The sequence below is a fragment of the Myiozetetes cayanensis genome, unplaced genomic scaffold (assembly GCF_022539395.1).
Source record: "Myiozetetes cayanensis isolate MyiCay16 unplaced genomic scaffold, myiCay2020 scf15, whole genome shotgun sequence".
Lineage (NCBI taxonomy): Eukaryota > Metazoa > Chordata > Aves > Passeriformes > Tyrannidae > Myiozetetes > Myiozetetes cayanensis.
The window spans coordinates 18,731,601-18,749,267 of NW_026087159.1; the positions used below are offsets into that span (position 1 = coordinate 18,731,601).

Below are 17,667 nucleotides of genomic sequence, written 5' to 3' on the forward strand. Positions count from 1 at the left end.
ACTTCAGCAAAGGGAGAAAGGGTTCCCCCAGCATCCTGAGCCTGCAATCCACATTTTCTGTGAGCAAAAAACAAACACCAGAGAGAGAAAGAGGAAAAATGGCCCCGGGTGAGGTGTCAGGTGAAGAATCCATTGTTTTTAAGCCACTTTGATTTTTGTGGCACGCTGAAACGCATCATTATTTGGCACATTTAAGCTGGGGCTGTTTCCTCACACCAAAATGCTTCAGCCCCTCTCCAAATTCACACTTCTTACTGTATTCCTTCAGATTTTGGTGTTTAGGGGTTTTATTTTACTGAGTTAAGGGTTGAAATTCAGCCCTGCTGCCCAGGAACCAGGGGTTGGGTGTGAGGAGTTATCTTCCCTCTCCCTCCTCTTCCCCACCCAGGGAAGCATCACAGTTTGATGCTTCCTAAGATCCTTTTTGGACCCTTCATGGCCAGGAACCTCCCCACACACATTGACATCCAGAACCTGGTGACCCCCTAGGTTTTTGTCAAATTTTTGCCACAGATGATTGCACAGGCTGGGGCGGTTTCAGTTGATTGAAAATCTTTTATTGCTTTCTAAAAACCAGTTGTAATAAACTCCAAAGAGATACAGGAAGTAGACCAGCAATATTATTTAACAAACTCAATTAATCTGGCATTTTCTCTGCAGGAAGAGAGCCAGCTCTGTGAGAACAAGCTGAGAAGACCTGGTTTGGCCGTAGTTTGTAGAGGTTGAGCTCCTCTGACTGCACAGCATTTGTCCTTGAATTCCAGCACAGCTCCAGGTGAAACCAATGACTCAAAGGGTTGGTTTCAGCTGGAGTTTGATCAGCACCTTGCACCTGAATCAGGTAAAGAATAAGATCAGCAGTTTTTGGAGGTGAAACAAGCAACAGTTTGCCAAGGGAAAACCCCTCATGAAGGTTTGAAACTCTTTTTCCATCTCCTCCTGGTCAGCAGCTCCCACTCTGCACTGAATTTGTCCGCCCTGCCTGTCCTTCCTAAAGAGTCTCCTCCCATCCCATCTCCAAGATCATGGGTGAGGGCACATTTCCAGCTCCTCTGGTTTATTCCCCACATTTCATGAGTCTGCACAGAAATTGGGCCCCTGGTGAGGACAAACGATTGCCTGGAGGGGCTGGAATTCCTCCCCCTGATCCTCGGAAATCTGCCCTCTGGAAGAGCCGTGCCAAGAGATGTGACCAGTTGGGCTGTAAGGCCAGAGACCAGCTCCTGGCCTCCTCAGACACGTGGAGATTGCCCTCCTGAAATTCAGCCTTGGCAGAAAAGGGGAAGGGAGGGGAGAGTCTTCCCTCGTTTTCCAGCACCTCTAAGGATCTGTTATTGGAGTCACCAAAAAGGTCATTCCCCCCTGACTGTGACTGGGAAATGCAGCAGATGGCAGCCAGGGAATGGCACTGCTTTTGAGTGTTGGGCTCTCCCAGCAGAGGAAAGACTCCCAGATGGGGGTCAGGGAGGTGACCATTCTAAAGAAGACATGGCAGAAGATCCCCCCCATCTCACCACCCTCTGCCTCCCCAGTTTCAGCAAGTCCACCGTGCCCACAGCACAGCACCCGAGCACAGCTCCCCCCTCCCTCTGCCCCTTCATGTGGCACTGGGGGACATGGCTTAGTGGTGGCCTTGGCAGCCCTGAGGGAAGGGTTGAACTTGCTGATCTGAATGGTCTTTTTGCCCCTCACCGACTGGGCCATTCAAGTTTCATGCAGTGTTTTCCCCCCACCCCCTAATTCTGAAACACTTCACCTCCCTCCGTGCCCCAAACCGAAAAGGATCACCTCCCAGTGAAAGGAATAAAGCTCTGGCACTCTGGGGCCAGCCTGGCACCAAAATAATCCTTGCTTTGGTCATGTCTGCCCTCCAGTGAAAGCTGGCAGTGTCCCTCAAGTGAAAATTTTCCTCCTGGGTGACTGTGGTTTGCCAGCCAGCACTGGGATATTTTAGCAGTGTCCAGAGAAAGAGGAATGAATCACCCCCACAGCTGGAAAACCTCTCCCAGTCCCCAGTGATAGGTCATTTTCCAGCAAATGGCTTCCCACTGAGCAGGGAATGGCTGGAGCTGCCAGGGGTCAGAGGCGAGTGTGGTGCTCACAGTCGTCCTCAGGGGGCTGTGCTGGCCCTGTCCCCACCCAGGCAGCCCTGCCCATCCCGTTGGGCACAGCGTGGCTACGACCCAGGGCTTCCTCATGGCCTTTCACGGGGCCAGTGCCACTGTTGGGGGCCACCTGGTGCTTCTTCTGCACCTGCTCCAGTATCTGCAGCACCTGGAAGGAGCAAACACGGCTGTGAGCGGGGTCAGCAGCTGAAATAACCACAGAATCATAAAAGTGTGGATGGAAGGGGCCTTTAAAGGTCATCCAGGCCTTTTAAAGGTCATCCAGGCCAACCCCCTGCTATGGGCAGGGACATCTTCAGCTAGACCTTCTCCTCCAAGCTTTGTGTCTGGGCTCAGTTTTGGGGTGACACCGATTTCTGTCTGCTCAGGAGTCTCTGGGAAGGTGTACACAGAGTGCCTGTCCCATGGAGGCCCCCTGGATCTTGGAGCTCTTTCCATGGATGAATCAGTCTCACCTTGCTCCCAGAGGAGTACACAGAGGTGTGAGGGTGGCCTGGAGCAGGAGCAGGACAGAGCCACGTGCAGCTCTGCTGTTCTCCCTCACACCCCCCTGTGACAGCTCCTCATGCTGCCAGAGATTTCTCCATCTCCTCATAAAGCTGAGAAACTCTCAGCCTGGAACCCACTTGATGGAGAAAGGGAAGAGGAGTAAAATCCAGGTGAATTTTACCTGAGACTTGGGGACGAGGCCGACTCTGAAGAAGCCAATGTTGCCACTGTCGATTTTGGTGCAGTCCACCACGGTGGAGGCGATGTTCTCTGGAGAGGGCCCGTCACAAAGGACTGCATCCACCTGAAGAGCAAGATTTCCACACATAAATCCCTTCAGGCACTTGGGAAATAAAAGGCTCCCCCTCTCAACAGCAGGTAATTATTATCCAAGGCAATATTGCTCCTTCCTCCCCACACCAGGGGAATGTGGGGTGAAGGAACTTCAGGGCAAAGGCAGAGAGGGCTCTGTGGGGTGCAGGGCAGCAGTACAGCAAAGACAGGTTTGCAAAGACCCATCCAACAAGAAAATGGGTGTAAATCCAGATTTTTGAGGAGTTACCAGTGGGAGATTTGTACCAGCTGTTGTTTAAAACTGCCCTCACTGAAATGCCACAAAGTGTGGAACTCTCAGGATTTAGTGGTGAAATCATAGAATTATGGAATATCCTGAGCTGGAATGGACCCTCAAGGATCATCCAGTCCCACTCCTGGCCCTACACAGACACCCCAACAATTCCCCCTGTCCCTCAGAGCGTTGTCCAAACCCTCCTGGAGCTCTGGCAGCCTTGGGGCTGTGCCCACTGCCCTGGGGAGCCTGTTCAGTGCCAACCACCCTCTGGGGAAGAACCTTTCCCTGAGATCCACCCTGAGCCAACTGAAGACAGTGAATGTCCCTTGACCATGGTACTTCCAGGAAGTGTGAAAGTCCTAAAAGCTAGGAATATTTGGGAGCTTGGCACCAGTTTTAGAGCAGCTTCAGCTTTAAATGGGAATCCCCTGTGCTCTCACAGCCCAGTGCCAGCTGGAGCCCTGGCACAGCCAGGCATCAGGGTTTGATTGCTCGTGAGAAAAGGAGGGGTTTTATTGCTCATCTCATGCTGTGCTGGAAGAGGAACAGCATCACATTGCCAAGCCATAACTGCACAGTGCAAATCACAACAATTCTGGTTTCCAACCAAGCCCTGGAGCTTAAAATGTTCTTTCACTGTGACACCAACACGAGGACTGTCCATGAGATGTTTTTTTTGTTTTTTAAAAAGAGATGCTTTCCAAGATTCTTGATACCATCCCTTGGTTTGCCTACTGGGATCAAAGTGGTTGTGTCCTTCCATGCCCACATCCCCTGGGAGCAGAGAGCCCCTGTTACCTTGTCCCCCAGCTTGGCATACACTTGGTTGTGGTGGGTGGTGTCGGCCTCTCCCGTTGGGTTGGCTGATGTGACCACAATGGGTCCGACCTGGGGACAGAAAAGCGGGAATGAGAGCTCTGAGCAGGTCCTGCCGGATCAAACAGGCAACTTGAGCTCGGAATTTCACTCCTGAGTGTCTGTGGCTCCAAAGAGAGCTTGGTGTGGCTCACCCAGGTACAGCTCCTGCTTTGGAGGCAACTACAGTCCCACCAAACTGTGTTGGGATGTCTGACACTTGGTTAAATTGGGGTTTGCTGAAGAGGATCATGAAATAGCTTTCTGTTTTCCAAAGGCCTACAATGTCTGTCCTAGGGTATCCCAGTCCCTCTGGCCACTTTCTGGACCTTCTGAAGCTCCTGTGGCCTCAGCTGAGCCTGTGCTTGCAAGGACAGTGCAGCAAATCAGACAGAATGTCTGTTCATGGCCTTTTTTTTCTGGCTTTCTGACCTGGTGGTTGCTCCTTTTACCCTCTTTACTGCCATAAAATCACTCCCAGCCGGGCTGAGCCTGCTGTGGCACTCACCAGGTCGATGAGGTGCGTGGTGACAGAGCAGTCGGGGATGCGGATGGCGACGCTCTGAGGGGTCCCAACGTACTTAGCAGAGTCCTTCATTCCCAGGAAATCCACCCACTCACCTGCAGGAGAGTCAAGGGGCACTTATGGATGTACCTCAGCCCAAACACAGCGATCTCACTGGGAGTGTCTCCACGGGACATCTCCAGAATAACTCCCCAGGGATGGAGTTTCCAAGCCAAAGCTCTCTCCGGAGAACTCGGAATCAAGAGCTCTTCCTCACCTCTGGGAACCACCAAGCTGATGGGAGATGGCCAGGCAGCCTCCATGAAGTCCCAGAGGAGGGAAGTGAACAGATGCTTGGCAGGTTCCAGTTGCTTGAGGCTGGAAATCCAGAGGGACATGGGGCGATCCTGAGCCTGGCGCTTGGACCTGGAAAAGGGGGGGAGAAAAGAGGAGTCCGGAATTCAGAGGGGGATTTAACTTCAAGATGAAAAGGCAACCGTGTTGGTGAGATCTAGAGCTAAGACAAGGTGTGAAGGCTCTGCCCCAGGGCACCAGTCTGTAGTACAAGCAGGACTGTTCAACCGTGACTATTCCCAGCCAGGAATGTTTTCTCCAAGTCAAGGTTTTGCAGAGGGATGGGTGGAAATCCCAATTTCTAAGGAAACCCCGCCAATATGGGGGGGTCTCACCTGCTCACAAAAGTCCAAGCAAGAGCCTGTTGTCTTGTGCCTCCAAATCTACAGAATAACCCCCTGCCCCACCTGCCACTCTCTGGGTTTCTGGTGGTCCCCAAGTTACAAAAGCTCCACCCCCTGCCAGGAGCAGCTCCTAGAAGACAATTACAGCTCTATTCTCTCCTTCCCTCATCTGGGTCTTCTCCCCCACCTTGGTGTTCCCACCAAGGCCGAGCTGCCTTGCCCTTGACCGGCTGCAGCCAGCGCTCCCCAGCAGCTCTGAGTTCTAGAAGCTTCTTCAGACCTCAAGGACTGACCTGTGAGCTTTCTCCACGGCATCAGGGCGGTTGCAGGCAGCCACGAGCACGTACACGGTGTCTGTGGGGATGCCACAGGTCCCTCCGCTCCTCAGGATATCTGTGAGCACGAGAACAGGGCACGACCCCCTGAGTGAGGGGCTGCAATTCCCACAGAAGAGTTGTCCCAAACCAGCCAATTCCATGCTCTCCTCTCCTTTTCCCAACTAACAAAGCGTTTCCTCTGGCAGTGCATTTTTCTAGTGTTCATCCCAGGGCAGATCTGGCACTTAGGGGAGTTCTGGGCCATGTTCCTCAGGGCCAGAAGTGGAGAGAGCAAGCACCAGGCACTGGTGCCATTTGTCTGTACAGAGCTTTCAGTGGCAGCTCCAGCTCAGAGGATTCCTGGAGTTCAGAGTGGATGAACAGAGAGGGAAATGATATGGGAGAGAATTTGCTGCTAAACTCAGACAATTACTCTCCTAGCTTGGCCCACTTCACCAAAATGCCCCCAGATTATCCTGGTTTCCCCATCAAGGCCAGGTTGGATGGGGTTTGGAGCAACCTGGGCTAGTGGCAGGTGTCCCTGCCCGTGGCAGGGGGTGGCACGAGATGAGCTTTAAGGTCCCTTCCAACCCGAACCATTCTGTGACTCTGTGATTGGAAACATGTCCTTTAAGCAGCTGCTCTGCTACAAATTCCCCCCAAACCCCCCTCCACCCCCACACTGTGCCCTCTGCCGTCCCCTTACCTGCAATCCTCCTGACTGAGGACGCTTTCCTGGCGGGCAGGTGAAGGCACTTGCTCGTCCCTCCCCCCGCACCACCGAGCTGCACGATGGGCCCTCCCATGGGCAAGCAGGGACCCTGGAAAGTGCCACTGCAAAGGGCAGACAGGAAGCAGTAAAAGCTGACCAGCCCGAAGCTGAGGGCGGCAGCCACGTCATATCCAGCGGGAAGGGCGTGGATGGCGTCCAGGAAGAAGCTGAGAGCCACCAGCATGAACGTGAGGGAGTAAAAGAACCAGGTGATGTTTAGGAAGAGCGTGCAGAAGACAACGAAGCCGTTGAAGAGCATGAAAGCGGCGATGCCCACTGCCGAGTGGAAGCTCCTGGCAGCGCCGTAGAGGCCACCGTATCTTGCCAAGCCCCAGATGATCCACATGACGGCGTGGAGGATGAAGGCGCTGCTCTCCAGGGTTTTACCCCGGGCAAAGGCCACGGAGCCGCCCAGAAGCTTAAGGATCCCACCAGCTACCACCACCCACGGAACGACAACGGTGGCAAGGGGAGCCTGGGGGTCTCCTGTGGCTGTCAGAGCGGAAGAAGCCAGGACACTGCACGCAAAGGCAAGAGCTTCTGCATCGGCATACTTGGAGTAGCCCAGGTACGGAGCGTGAAGGTCTGGCCCCTCACGGAGCTTCAGGAAACTGCTGCGGGCCAGGAGGGCCCTCACAGCCCCCTTCCTCTTCCCTGGGGGGATCTTGGCCCCTGCTTTCACATCGTACAGGTGAATGAGAGCCACCAGGGCTGAGGCCACGAAAACGGCCACGGCCACGCCTTGGGGGCCACTTGCAAAAAAACCCCTGGGATGGCAAGCCAAGGCGAGGCAGGAGGCCACATAAACCAGCAGATACAGGCCATCCAGAGGGCTCCTGAGGGAGAGGAAGAGAGCCAGGACGGCAAAAAGGATGGAGAAAACCACCAGGAACAGGGTAGGGAACGATGGCTCCTCCGGCTGCCACACTGGGTACAGAAGGCAGTAGCCTGCAGCAAACTTGAGGATGGAGGTGAATCCAAAGGATGTGGCCATCAGAACATCCATTGCACGGTAGGATAAGATGCAGATGCCAATCTGGTAGGTGCCAGCCGCCCACAGCCAGGGCACCTGGCCCATGGAGAGTTTGCTGGTGATGCCCAGGAGCCTGCAGCCGAACACCCCGGCCGACAGCATGTTCAGCAGCAGCCCCGGGGCCGCGAAGGGGTTGGTGCTGCCAGCGGCGCCGTGGGCCTGCTCACGGCTCTTTCTCTTGGCCAGATCCGTGCCAGGGAGGGCCATTTTCCCTTTGGTCAGGAAATAGAGGCCCCTCCCCAGGGCGAAGTACCCCCCCAGCAAGCAGACAATGAGGTAATTGCAAGCGACAGCGGAGGAGCCCAAGGCGCGGCTGTGACGCGCGGCCAGGTCGTGGGCGCTGGCCAGGGAGGTGGCCCCGGAGATGAGGGCCAGGACGGGCTCTCTGCACAGCAATCCCACCACTGCCACGAGGAGCAGTGCCACAGTGAAGGTGGCCAGGCCAGGCCCCACGGCGTCACTGAGGTCCCCGGCGTCGCCCAGCGCGCCCTGCCCAGCCAGGATGAAGGTGACTCCGTAGCCACACCAGAAGGCTGAGATGGTCAGGCAGAGGGACAGCAGCAGGGAGGCATTCCTGAGGTTTCTCCGGATCCCTGAGGAGCAAATAGAGACACGGGGTTGTGATTTTCCCCACAGCGGGATGTGGGAAGGGGGAGTTGGGCCGGGATGGCTGTGCCAGCACAGATCCCGTGGGGAGCAAGATTCCTCCTGGAGAAGAGGAGGCTCAGGGGGGCCTTCTCACCCTCTACAACTCCCTGACAGGAGGGTGTAGTGAGGTGGGTGTCAGGCTCTTCTCCCAGGGCACAAGGGGCAGGATGAGAGGAAACGGCCTCAAGGGCAGGTTTGGGTTGGATATTGGGAAAATTTCTTCACAGAAAGGGTTGTCCAGCCCTGGCACAGCTGCCCAGGGCAGTGGTGGAGACACCGCTTTCTGGAAGCGTTCAAAAAACACTTGAGGACATGGTTTAGTGGTGGACACAGTGGTGGTGCTGGTTGATGGTTGTCCTTGATGATCTTAATGGTCTTTCCCAACAATTCTATGATTCCATGATTGTCTGATTTTAATGTCCTCATTAAAAACAAGAAATAATTCAACGTTCACTCTAAAAAGTGTGGACTTTGCTACAGGCAGTGATTTTTTCTCTCACTTAGGTCGATCTCGTGGCATGTACACATGGACATTCCAAACCATGGATGCTGAAAGCACTCTCAGAAAGCCTGGGAACACTTTTTTGAGGAATCATGGATTCAGTGCGTTGAAACTCTCAGAGATCCTTGTTTAACACAAACATTGATTTCTTCTCTTGCCTACACAGGAAACATGTGCTGTGCTGACACAGAATCACAGACTGCTTTGGGTTGGAAGCCCAAATTGGCAGCAAATTCCAGAAGGGCTCAGCACGTGCCAAGCTGTGGGAGGGGGGAGGCTTTGAGCCTGCCACCCCCAAAATCTTACCTGCATAGGCCAAAAGAGCTGCTAAAATGAGCAGAAGGACTCCAAGAGCTGTGCTGGGGATCAGAGGGGCTGCTCTGGGTGAGCTGTAGAAATGCACAGCCAGCAGGAGTGATCCTGTGGGAAAGGAGAAACAGCTTGTAAACCTGGCCCAAAAAACCAGGAGAAAACCAGGGTGGACAGAGCAGGGAATGGAGGAAAAATAACAGCACAAGGTCTGCAAATAGGAAAATTTAAGTGTTGTAACTTGGCTTGTGCCCAAAGGTCTCACTCCTTTCTGGGTGCCTGTTTTTTAGAAAACTTGAAAATAATCATTTCAGGTTGCCCAGAGAGGTTGTGGATGTTCCCATTCCATCGAGGCCAGGTTGGAGCAACCTGGGATAGTGGAAGGTGGCCCTGCCCATGGCAGGGGGCGGGACTGGATGGGCTTTAAGGTCCCTCCCAACCCAAACCCTTCTGGGAGTCCATGCAAGGGTTTGAAAGGGCTCTCCCGTGGCCAGATAACAGGGAAAAATCCGTGATTCCAGTTACACAAAAGACAGACAGGCACACACATCCTTCGGGTAATCCCAGAGACGTTGTGCCACCAGAAAACCAGCCCCAAAATGCAAAGAGGCAGAAAACATAGAACTAGGAAATATGAGAGGGAATGAACACGGCAAACAGGAGAACGACTGGAGGAGGGAGAGAAGCTCATCCAAATCCAGATGATGGAAAAAAAAAAAAAAAAAGTTTGGATTTGCTTCCCACCCAGGATGGAACGGGCACAAAACTCCACGCCAGCACCTCGCGGCCAAGACAAATATTTTGTTGGCCGCTGGAAACAGGCGCGGGGAAGCGAAAAGCATCACCCGGAGGCAGCGCAGCTGGCGAATAAACAGCCTCTTTTTAGCCCCTCTGCTAAAGAAAGGGGGGGTGCCCAGGAGAGTCAGTCCCGAGCCCGCATCCCGAGGCAGGACGGCTCCCTACCTGCGGAAATGCCCAGGAGCCCGAGGCAGGAATGCAGTGACTCAGCGCTGTCGCCCATCGCGGTGTGCGCGCAGCCCCGGCCGAGGGCGGCACTGCCGCCTGCTTTCCTCCCATGCTCTTTATAACCAAAGCATCGCGCCTGGCCCTCGGTCCTCCCCGCTCTCCACCCCTTTTCCCTACAAAAAAAAAAAAAAAAACCCTCTTCTGTTCGAGCCGCTCTCTCCGTGCGTGCGGGAGGAAACGCAAATGGCACTCGGGCCGCGATAAATTTGGGGCCGTGAGTCAGCGCGGGGCGCTCCCCCGGGGGCCTCTTGGTTTTGCTGTCGATTAACCCTTGTTAGAAAAGACGCTTGAAAAAATAAGGCTGAGGGTTTTATTGCCGGCGCTGCCTTTTTGCCGCTGCCAGTGAGGAAATTGCACTGGTTAAACCCGAAGGTTTTTGCAAGAACCCACCTTGCTGGAGCAAACAAGCACTTTGCGAGCCCGGGAGCTCCTCGGGGAGCGGTTGTTTCTCCTGGCCGCGGTGCTGCTGTTTGTCCCTGTCACAGCTCTGAATGCCTGGCACCACCACCCTATTTTAATATGAAAGAGCAAAGGCCTCTCCCTGCCTGCAGAGATGCGGGGATAGGAGACAGGAGCTGCATTATCACAGGGCTCTAACATTCCTACACTCCCTGGTAAGTGGCAGTGCCAGGTTAGTGAGCTACCAACAAGTACACGCAGTGAGATATATTCAATTCTGCCATTATTTACCCCAAATCACAGAATCAGCCGGGTTGGAAAGGACCTCTGAGATCATCAGGTCCAAGCCTTGATCATCAAGTCCAGCCCCTTAAAGGTGACTTCTGTCCATCTCTGGCTCCACATCCATCCCATCCTGTCCAGAGGAGCCCTGCTGGCCTCGAGTGAGCATCAGGCACTGCCAGGATCGCTGCTGTCCCCAGAGGTGACATGAAGGACCTGCTGACAGCTTCCTGCTGCTTCCCACAGAGAACGTGTGCTCAGGGAGGGCATAAAGGTGTTTGTGGGTGCAGGAGGGGCTGCAGAAAACAGTGGCCACTGGCCTTGGGATCCCACTGGGTCACAGGCCAGGTGGGATTGGGCAGAGAACTGTTCTGTGAGAGCTGACCAGCTCTGAGGGAAACAGGGGCAGCACCTGCCTGGCCCTGGCCATTCCTCCATCGTTTTGTTCGTGGGTGAGGGACCAGTGTAGGGGTTGCTCCCACGAAGGAATGGGAACAGCTCCTGTTCCCATCAGCCCCAGTTAAAGCAAATTCCACCCTCCTGGCAAGCTAAAAGATGCAGAACAGTGTGAAAAGCTCCACATTAATATTCCTGGGCTGGTCAGGGATATTCCTGGTGCTCCCTCCAGGAGGAAGCTCTGATGCTCCTCTCAGTGGATCCTGCTCCACAGCCAGGGCTGAAGAAGGGAAAAGCTGTTGGAAATGGCACTGGGAGCTGCTGGAGCTCAAATTCAGGCCTGTGGGATCATCTGAGAGGTGATAGACCCGCAGCAGCATCTGGAACAACCTCCAGGGTCCACGAGTAATGCCAGAAAATCCCACTCCCTGAGCCAGCTGGAGCAGGATGGATTCCATTGAGCAGCTGGATCCCATCATGGCTCCCAGACTTCCCTGGTTTCTTCAGGAGGACAGTTCCCTTTGACTGTGCTCACCCTTCAGGAGGAGCTTTGAAGCAAAATCCTCCTTCCTAGCCCTCTTCCCAAGAATATCAATGCAGATTAAAGCCAGGTGTTAATATCAAAACCCAGATTAAAGCCAGGTGTTAATATCAAACTCCAATGTCTCCACCACAATAAATGTGGGCAGATGCTGCTACCCAGGATGGAATAACCCTGCTGAGAAGTTTTATTTATCACAAATCTCTGTTACTGGGAGATCTTTAGGGCTGACACATCTGTTGAGACAGAAACAAGCCAGGTTTGTGCACTTACACCAAACCAATTAAACCAGTAAGGGGAACCAGCCCAGCCAGTTTACAACAGGCAGAGCTAAACAATGTGTTTTGCAGCAAGGAGATGGTTTAAATCCCCAGCCTCTGGCTGTCTCTGTTCCAGCACTAACAGGACTGTCCCTGGACCAGCTGGAGGAAGAAGAAACTAGCTGTTGGAGTTGCAGCATAATTCACAGCTGGTTTTTCATGCAAGAGGAGATAATACACCTCTAAACCATCGTTAGAATTCCTTGGATAGCAAAACAAACAGCAGTGAAAAGGCTTTGGGTCTTTTTAATGCATATCTCACAGTTTAATTCATGTTCTGGGCAACAAAAGAAACTGAGAGGCAAAGCCTGTGGGACTTCAAGTCCTCTCTCATGTGTTTTTTGTTCCTGCTTGTACAGGTGCCTAAAATCCCTCATTTTGGGAGATCCACGCAGTAAATGAAGTGGTGAGCCTGTTCTGAGTAGCCAGCTTGCCAAAGCAGTAGTTCATCACCCACAGGATGTACTTCATGTCTCTCCCAAATCTGAGCAGAGCCCCAAGGAACACATCTTACAGATAACCCAGGGAAACATCCTGCACTCCCATTGCAGAGGTGTTTTGTTCCCTCAGGAAGGATGGCAAGTCAGCCTTGACAGGGCAGTTATTTCACCAGGCCAAGCTGAGATAGAAGTGCAGGGTCCTCTCAGGTGTGAGCAGAGCAAGGGCAGGGAAGGATGAGCTTCAGACAATGTTTAATCTGCTGCCAGTGCCCCTCCAGAGCTCAGGGCTCTGCCAGTTCCTGGCATCACTCCCCTGCCAAATGGAGAGGTGGTGCTGTTAGGAATACAGTTATCCCTCTCAACAACACCCTCAGGTGGGATTTTGGGGTGTCCTGTGCAGGGCCATGAGCTGGACTTGATAATCCTTGTGGGTCCCTTCCAGCTCAGGATATTCTATGACTTTTTGACTATGAATTTCCAACCTCAGGCCAGGAACTACTACAGCTGAGTGCAGAACATCTGCCCTCCAGAGGTGGGATCTGAGGAAAAGAACATTTAGGGTCAGGAAAGGAAATCTTTCTGTTAAGCCTGAGGCAGCCTATGCAGGGTTAGGGTTTAAAAAATGGGGCCCAGAGAGGAACTCACTGGCTTCAACACTTGCTCTGGGCAGGCTCCCTTTGAGACCATCTCCTGTGCAAAGATTTTGGTGCTTTAGACTGAACTAGAATGGAAAATCCACAGCTGAGAAGGAAAAACACAGCTGCTCTGTTGAGCACCTCAAGTCAGCTGGGGCTGCTTTGGAGGCAACGTGCTGGGAAGATCTGTGAGGGAGCAGCCAGTTGAGGAAACAAATAATATTTACATGCCCTGCCGGAGGAACTGGAAATAAAACCCTCTTGCCAGCGAGAAATTCAGCCCAGCCCTCCTGGCTCCCCCCACCTGCTCCTGGGGGAGGGATTGTTCTATAAAAGACTCCGGGTGGGGAACAGAGCTCACAGCAGCGCCTCGGGGCTCTCCAGGGAGTCCTGCTGGGAAACAGAGCTCAGATCAGCGCCTCGGGGCTCTCCAGGGAATCCTCCTGCTCCGGCGCTCCATGGGGAAGAGGGTGGCTGTGGTGCTGGCTGGTTGTGGGGTCTACGATGGGAGCGAGATCCACGAGGCTTCGGCTGTGCTGGTGCATCTCAGCAGGGAGGGGGCACAGGTAAGAGGCTCCAGCCCCGGCTAGTTTTGCCCCTTTCTGCTCCTCACTCTTCTCCTCTTTGTCTCCGGGACAATCCACAAGCTCCCCATCGCTTGCAAATCCCGAATGAGTGGAGTCCGAGGGAGCAGCGGAGCACGGGAGCTGCTCCGGTGAGCCTGGAGAGCTCCCTGCTCCCCGCACAGCTCCGCTGGAACACGGGCTTGGCTTGGATCTCTGGGCTCAGCGTCTCCAAACCCTTTCCTGAGCAGACTTTCCTGAATGCCTTCTCTATTCGTTTGTTTTTTTGTTTGTTTTGGTTTGGTTTGTTTTGGCTTGTATTTTCTCTTTTCTGCTCCGCTGTTTCAGTTTAAAAACCTGTTACTGGTTTGGGCTCTTTGAAATCCAGCTTTTTAAAACCTCAGAGGTTAGAAGCGAAAATGGAAGGAGAGAATCACAGGATGGTTTGGTTTAGGAGGGACCTTAAAGACCATCCAGTTGCACCCCTTGCCATGGGCAGGGACACCTTCCACTATCCCAGGGTTGCTCAGAGCTCCTTCCAGCCCGGCCCTGAGCACTTCCAGGGATGGAGAGTCCCCCTCTCCGATGAGAGAACAGACAAACTCTTTGGAGTTGAACTTGGGGAAGGGTAAAAAAAAAAAAGAAAAAGGCAGCTCTAACACACCGTTAGTCAGGAGAGCCACGCGGTGAGGCTGGGAAAGGAGGGAGGGACCCTATGGAAAACATCACACAGCTCTGAGCCGCCCCGCGTGTCTGGGGCAGAGCCGTTCCCTGGGGAAGGGGAAGGGCTCTGTGGGACACAGAGGCACAGTGGGGATGTGCTGCTGAGGACATGAACCCCATTCCACACCCTCCCACCGCCTGTGCCTGCTCTGTTCGGCTCGGGGCTGAGACGTGTCCGCTCGTTTTCTCCCCAGGGTGTAATTTTGCCTCTTTTCCTCTCCTCGAGTCGCTTCCCTCCTGCCGTTCCCGACCCGGCGGGCTCGGAACGCGTCCTGCCTCGTCCCTGGATCGGCGGGGGCCTCTAGTGGAGGAAAATCAGGCGTTATTCAATCCCTGCTTTTCTCGGGAAACGGGAATGTTTCAGCTGGAAGGGAGGAGAGCTCAGCACCTCCCTCTCTACGTCCCCTCCTCGGGGAGCTGCGGAGAGCCAGGAGGTCGCCCCTCGGCCTCCTTTTCCCCAAACTAGACAAGCCCAAAGTGTTCAGCTGCCCCTCCCGGGACGTTCCTTCCAGCCCTGGCACCGGCTTTGCCCTCTTCGAGCTCCTTAACATCCTTCTTGAACTGTGCAGCCTGGAATTGCACGGGTTGTTCAGCCCCAAAATTCTTTCCCCCCACCTGTTTGCCACCCTCCACTCTCAGATTCTGCGTGTGGGCTTGGAAGTGCTGGAGGAAGGGCAAGCATTTTCCAGAAAAACACTCTGGCTTTGGGAAAACAGGAGCTGGGGAGAGGAAACTCCAAGTCCTGTCTCTGAGGGAGGCTCGTGGTGGGACAGCAGCTCCCACAGGGATCCACTGGCTCTGTGGGGCAGCTGGGACAGCGCTGGGGCTGCCCCAGTGAGGGGGATTCATTGGGATAGGGATGGAAAACCTCCAAGAAACAGCTTCACCAAGAGCTCCTCAGCCCCCAAAACAAGCAGTGTGGGCTCCCTGCTTTGTCCCTGGGCAGAAGCTACAAAAGGCCTCCCTTTCCCCTTCTTTTCCCTCCCTTTCCCTCCTCTACCTGATGCCAGTGAAGGTCACGGCATTCCCCAGCCAAGTCCTTTCCTAACCAAGTCCCTCAGCATTTCCACCCGCTCCCTGTGACCTTCCACACGTTTCTCCTTCATTCCTGAAGGACAGCAGTCCTTTCCTCTGTCCCCAGGCAGAGGTTTTTGCTCCCAACATCTCCCAGATGCACGTGGTGGACCACGTGAAGGGGCAGCCGATGCCGGAGCAGCGCAACGTGCTGGTGGAAAGTGCCAGGATAGCCAGAGGGAACATCAAGGATCTGGCTCAGCTGGATGTCAAGGGGCTGGATGCCCTGATCATTCCAGGTAGGACCTGTGTGGGGCCTGCATGTCCAGAGCCCTGGGAACAGCGCAGGTAAGCCTGGAATGACGCAGGAGTCATGGGCTGGACAGCAACTGGAAGCAGGGATTGGGAGGGCGGACATGGCTTGGACTGGGATCAAAAGAGAGCGTGGCAATGCCAAGCTGATCCCAAGGGGAGGGGGTGGGTTCCTGCTGACTGAGGGATCCTCCGTGCCATCCACAGGATCATTCCATGAATGGAAAAGTATCCCTTCCCTCCCCACCATCCTTTCCTCCTTCCCAGGAGAGGCTGGGACAGAGAGGGGGGGCTCAAAAGCAGAAAGCTTGGTCAGTGAGTCTATCTCTAGTGCAAGTGGGATTCCAGTGGGACAGATGAGGCCTGGAGCAGGGATTAAGAGGGGAAAAGTGCCAGTGTGTCCCACCAGCATTCAGGAAAGAGCTGTTGGGCGAAGCACAGACCCACTGGAGTGGAAGCAGGGAAGGTGCTTGGGTGCCTCAGCTCCAAAAGGCTCAGGACCTCTGTTTTTAACTCCTTTATCAACACTGGCCAAGTGCTGCCACCCCCCCCCCAAATCCAGATTAGCATTCCATCCTGCCATCCCTGGGAAAATCCCTGCTGGGCTATCACCTGCCAGCCTAACCTGCTTCTCTTCTCTCCAGGTGGCTTTGGAGTGGCCAAAAACCTGAGCACTTGGGCCACCCAAGGCAAGAACTGCAGCGTCTGCAGGGAGGTGGAGGACGTGCTCAGGGCCTTCCACACTGCCCAGAAGCCCATCGGGCTCTGCTGCATCTCCCCAGTGCTGGCAGCCAAACTCTTCCCAGGCTGTGAGGTGACAGTGGGACACGACACCGAGTGTGAGAAGTGAGTGACCCCGGGGCTCAGAGTTTAACCCCAGCCTCAGGTGATGTCAAATTTCAAGAATTACAGAGGTGGGATTGAATCACTTTGTCCCTCAGGTTTTAATGATATTTATATCAATCTCCTAGTGATATTTATAGCAGAGATATTTATATAACATAAATAATTAATTATGAGGGAAGGTCTTGATCAGAATTATTTGCTACATGGGGTAAAAGGTTAAAAATTACCAGTAGAGTATAATATGGCATAAAATTGTGTAGCAGTGCACTGTGTCAAAGGAATTGTATTCCAAAAGAAACAATCATTAAGTGGAGATTGAGGTAACTCACCACACAATGGTCGTGGGCAGGGGGTGGAACTGGATGGGCTTCAAGCTCTTTCCCAACCCAAACCAGTCTGGGATTCCATAAATCCTAAGTCTGGCATGGGCAGAGTTAAGCAGTGGAACATCAAGGGTTAGTTTGGCTTTACTTCAGATTTTTAACTCCCTGTAATCTGGAGGTGTTCCCGGTCCTAACAGCCTGGGAAACTCCTCTGGCAGGAAAAGGTTTGGCTCCTATTGAGCAGGTTTTAAAGCAGGGACCATCACCTCTTTTCTCTCAGGGTGGATTGATTCCCTCCTCCCTTACAGGTGGCCCTACGCCAAGACTGCCGAGTCCCTGCGGGAGCTGGGCTGCAAACACGTCAACAGCCACGTCACCGAGATCCACGTGGACCCCCGGAACAGGCTGGTGACCACCAGTGCCTTCATGTGCAACGCCCCCATCCACGAGATCCACGACGGCATCGGCAACATGGTCAGGGAAGTGGTCAGGCTCGCCTGAAGGCTGCAGAGTCCGGCTCCTTCCCCTCTCACACCCACGTGTCAGCTGGAAAAGTGCCACCCAGCTGGAGTTGTGTCCCCTCCCCGCCCTTCCCAGAGCGCCGGTGGCTGCTGAGGAGGGACACTCTGGAGTTGGGGTGTTCTGCCACGGCAGATGGGCAGGAATGGGGGTGTGGGCACACACTGAGCTGGCACAGAGTCAGAGAGTGGGTTGGGTTGGGAGGATCTCAAAGCTCACCTTATCCATGGGCAGGGACACCTTCCACGAGCCCAGGCTGCTCCAACCTGGCCTGGGACACTTCCAGGGATGGGGCAGCCACAGCTTCTCTGGTGCCAGGGCCTCCCCACCCTCCCAGCCAAGAATTCCTTCCCAATATCCCATCATCCAGGGCCCCCCATCTAACCTGCCACACCAGGGCTCCAGTTCAGTCCCTCCCACCCCCCCAGTTCCCAGAACAGGGGAATTGTGGCAAAAAGAAGGAATGTGGTTCTGCTCCCAAATAAAACCTGCTGGTTTTCCAT

At 54.1% G+C, this 17,667-nt stretch overlaps 2 protein-coding genes across 2 annotated transcripts; one reads left to right on the forward strand and one right to left on the reverse strand.

Moving 5' to 3' along the window:
- Window positions 1-1,715: 1,715 nt before the first annotated feature.
- Window positions 1,716-9,846, reverse strand: LOC126637350 (uncharacterized). The gene is made up of 9 exons (XM_050310531.1): window positions 9,789-9,846; window positions 8,823-8,936; window positions 6,268-7,959; window positions 5,538-5,637; window positions 4,824-4,972; window positions 4,550-4,662; window positions 3,985-4,074; window positions 2,797-2,919; window positions 1,716-2,274 (listed from the first exon to the last, which is right to left on the reverse strand). The coding sequence occupies exons 1-9, from the start codon at window positions 9,844-9,846 to the stop codon at window positions 2,080-2,082; spliced, it is 2,634 nt and encodes an 877-aa protein (XP_050166488.1). The 3' UTR covers window positions 1,716-2,079.
- Window positions 9,847-13,221: 3,375 nt separating this feature from the next.
- Window positions 13,222-17,664, forward strand: LOC126637352 (glutamine amidotransferase-like class 1 domain-containing protein 3, mitochondrial). The gene is made up of 4 exons (XM_050310535.1): window positions 13,222-13,430; window positions 15,292-15,463; window positions 16,121-16,322; window positions 16,954-17,664. The coding sequence occupies exons 1-4, from the start codon at window positions 13,323-13,325 to the stop codon at window positions 17,144-17,146; spliced, it is 675 nt and encodes a 224-aa protein (XP_050166492.1). The 5' UTR covers window positions 13,222-13,322; the 3' UTR covers window positions 17,147-17,664.
- The last annotated feature ends 3 nt before the right edge of the window (window positions 17,665-17,667 follow it).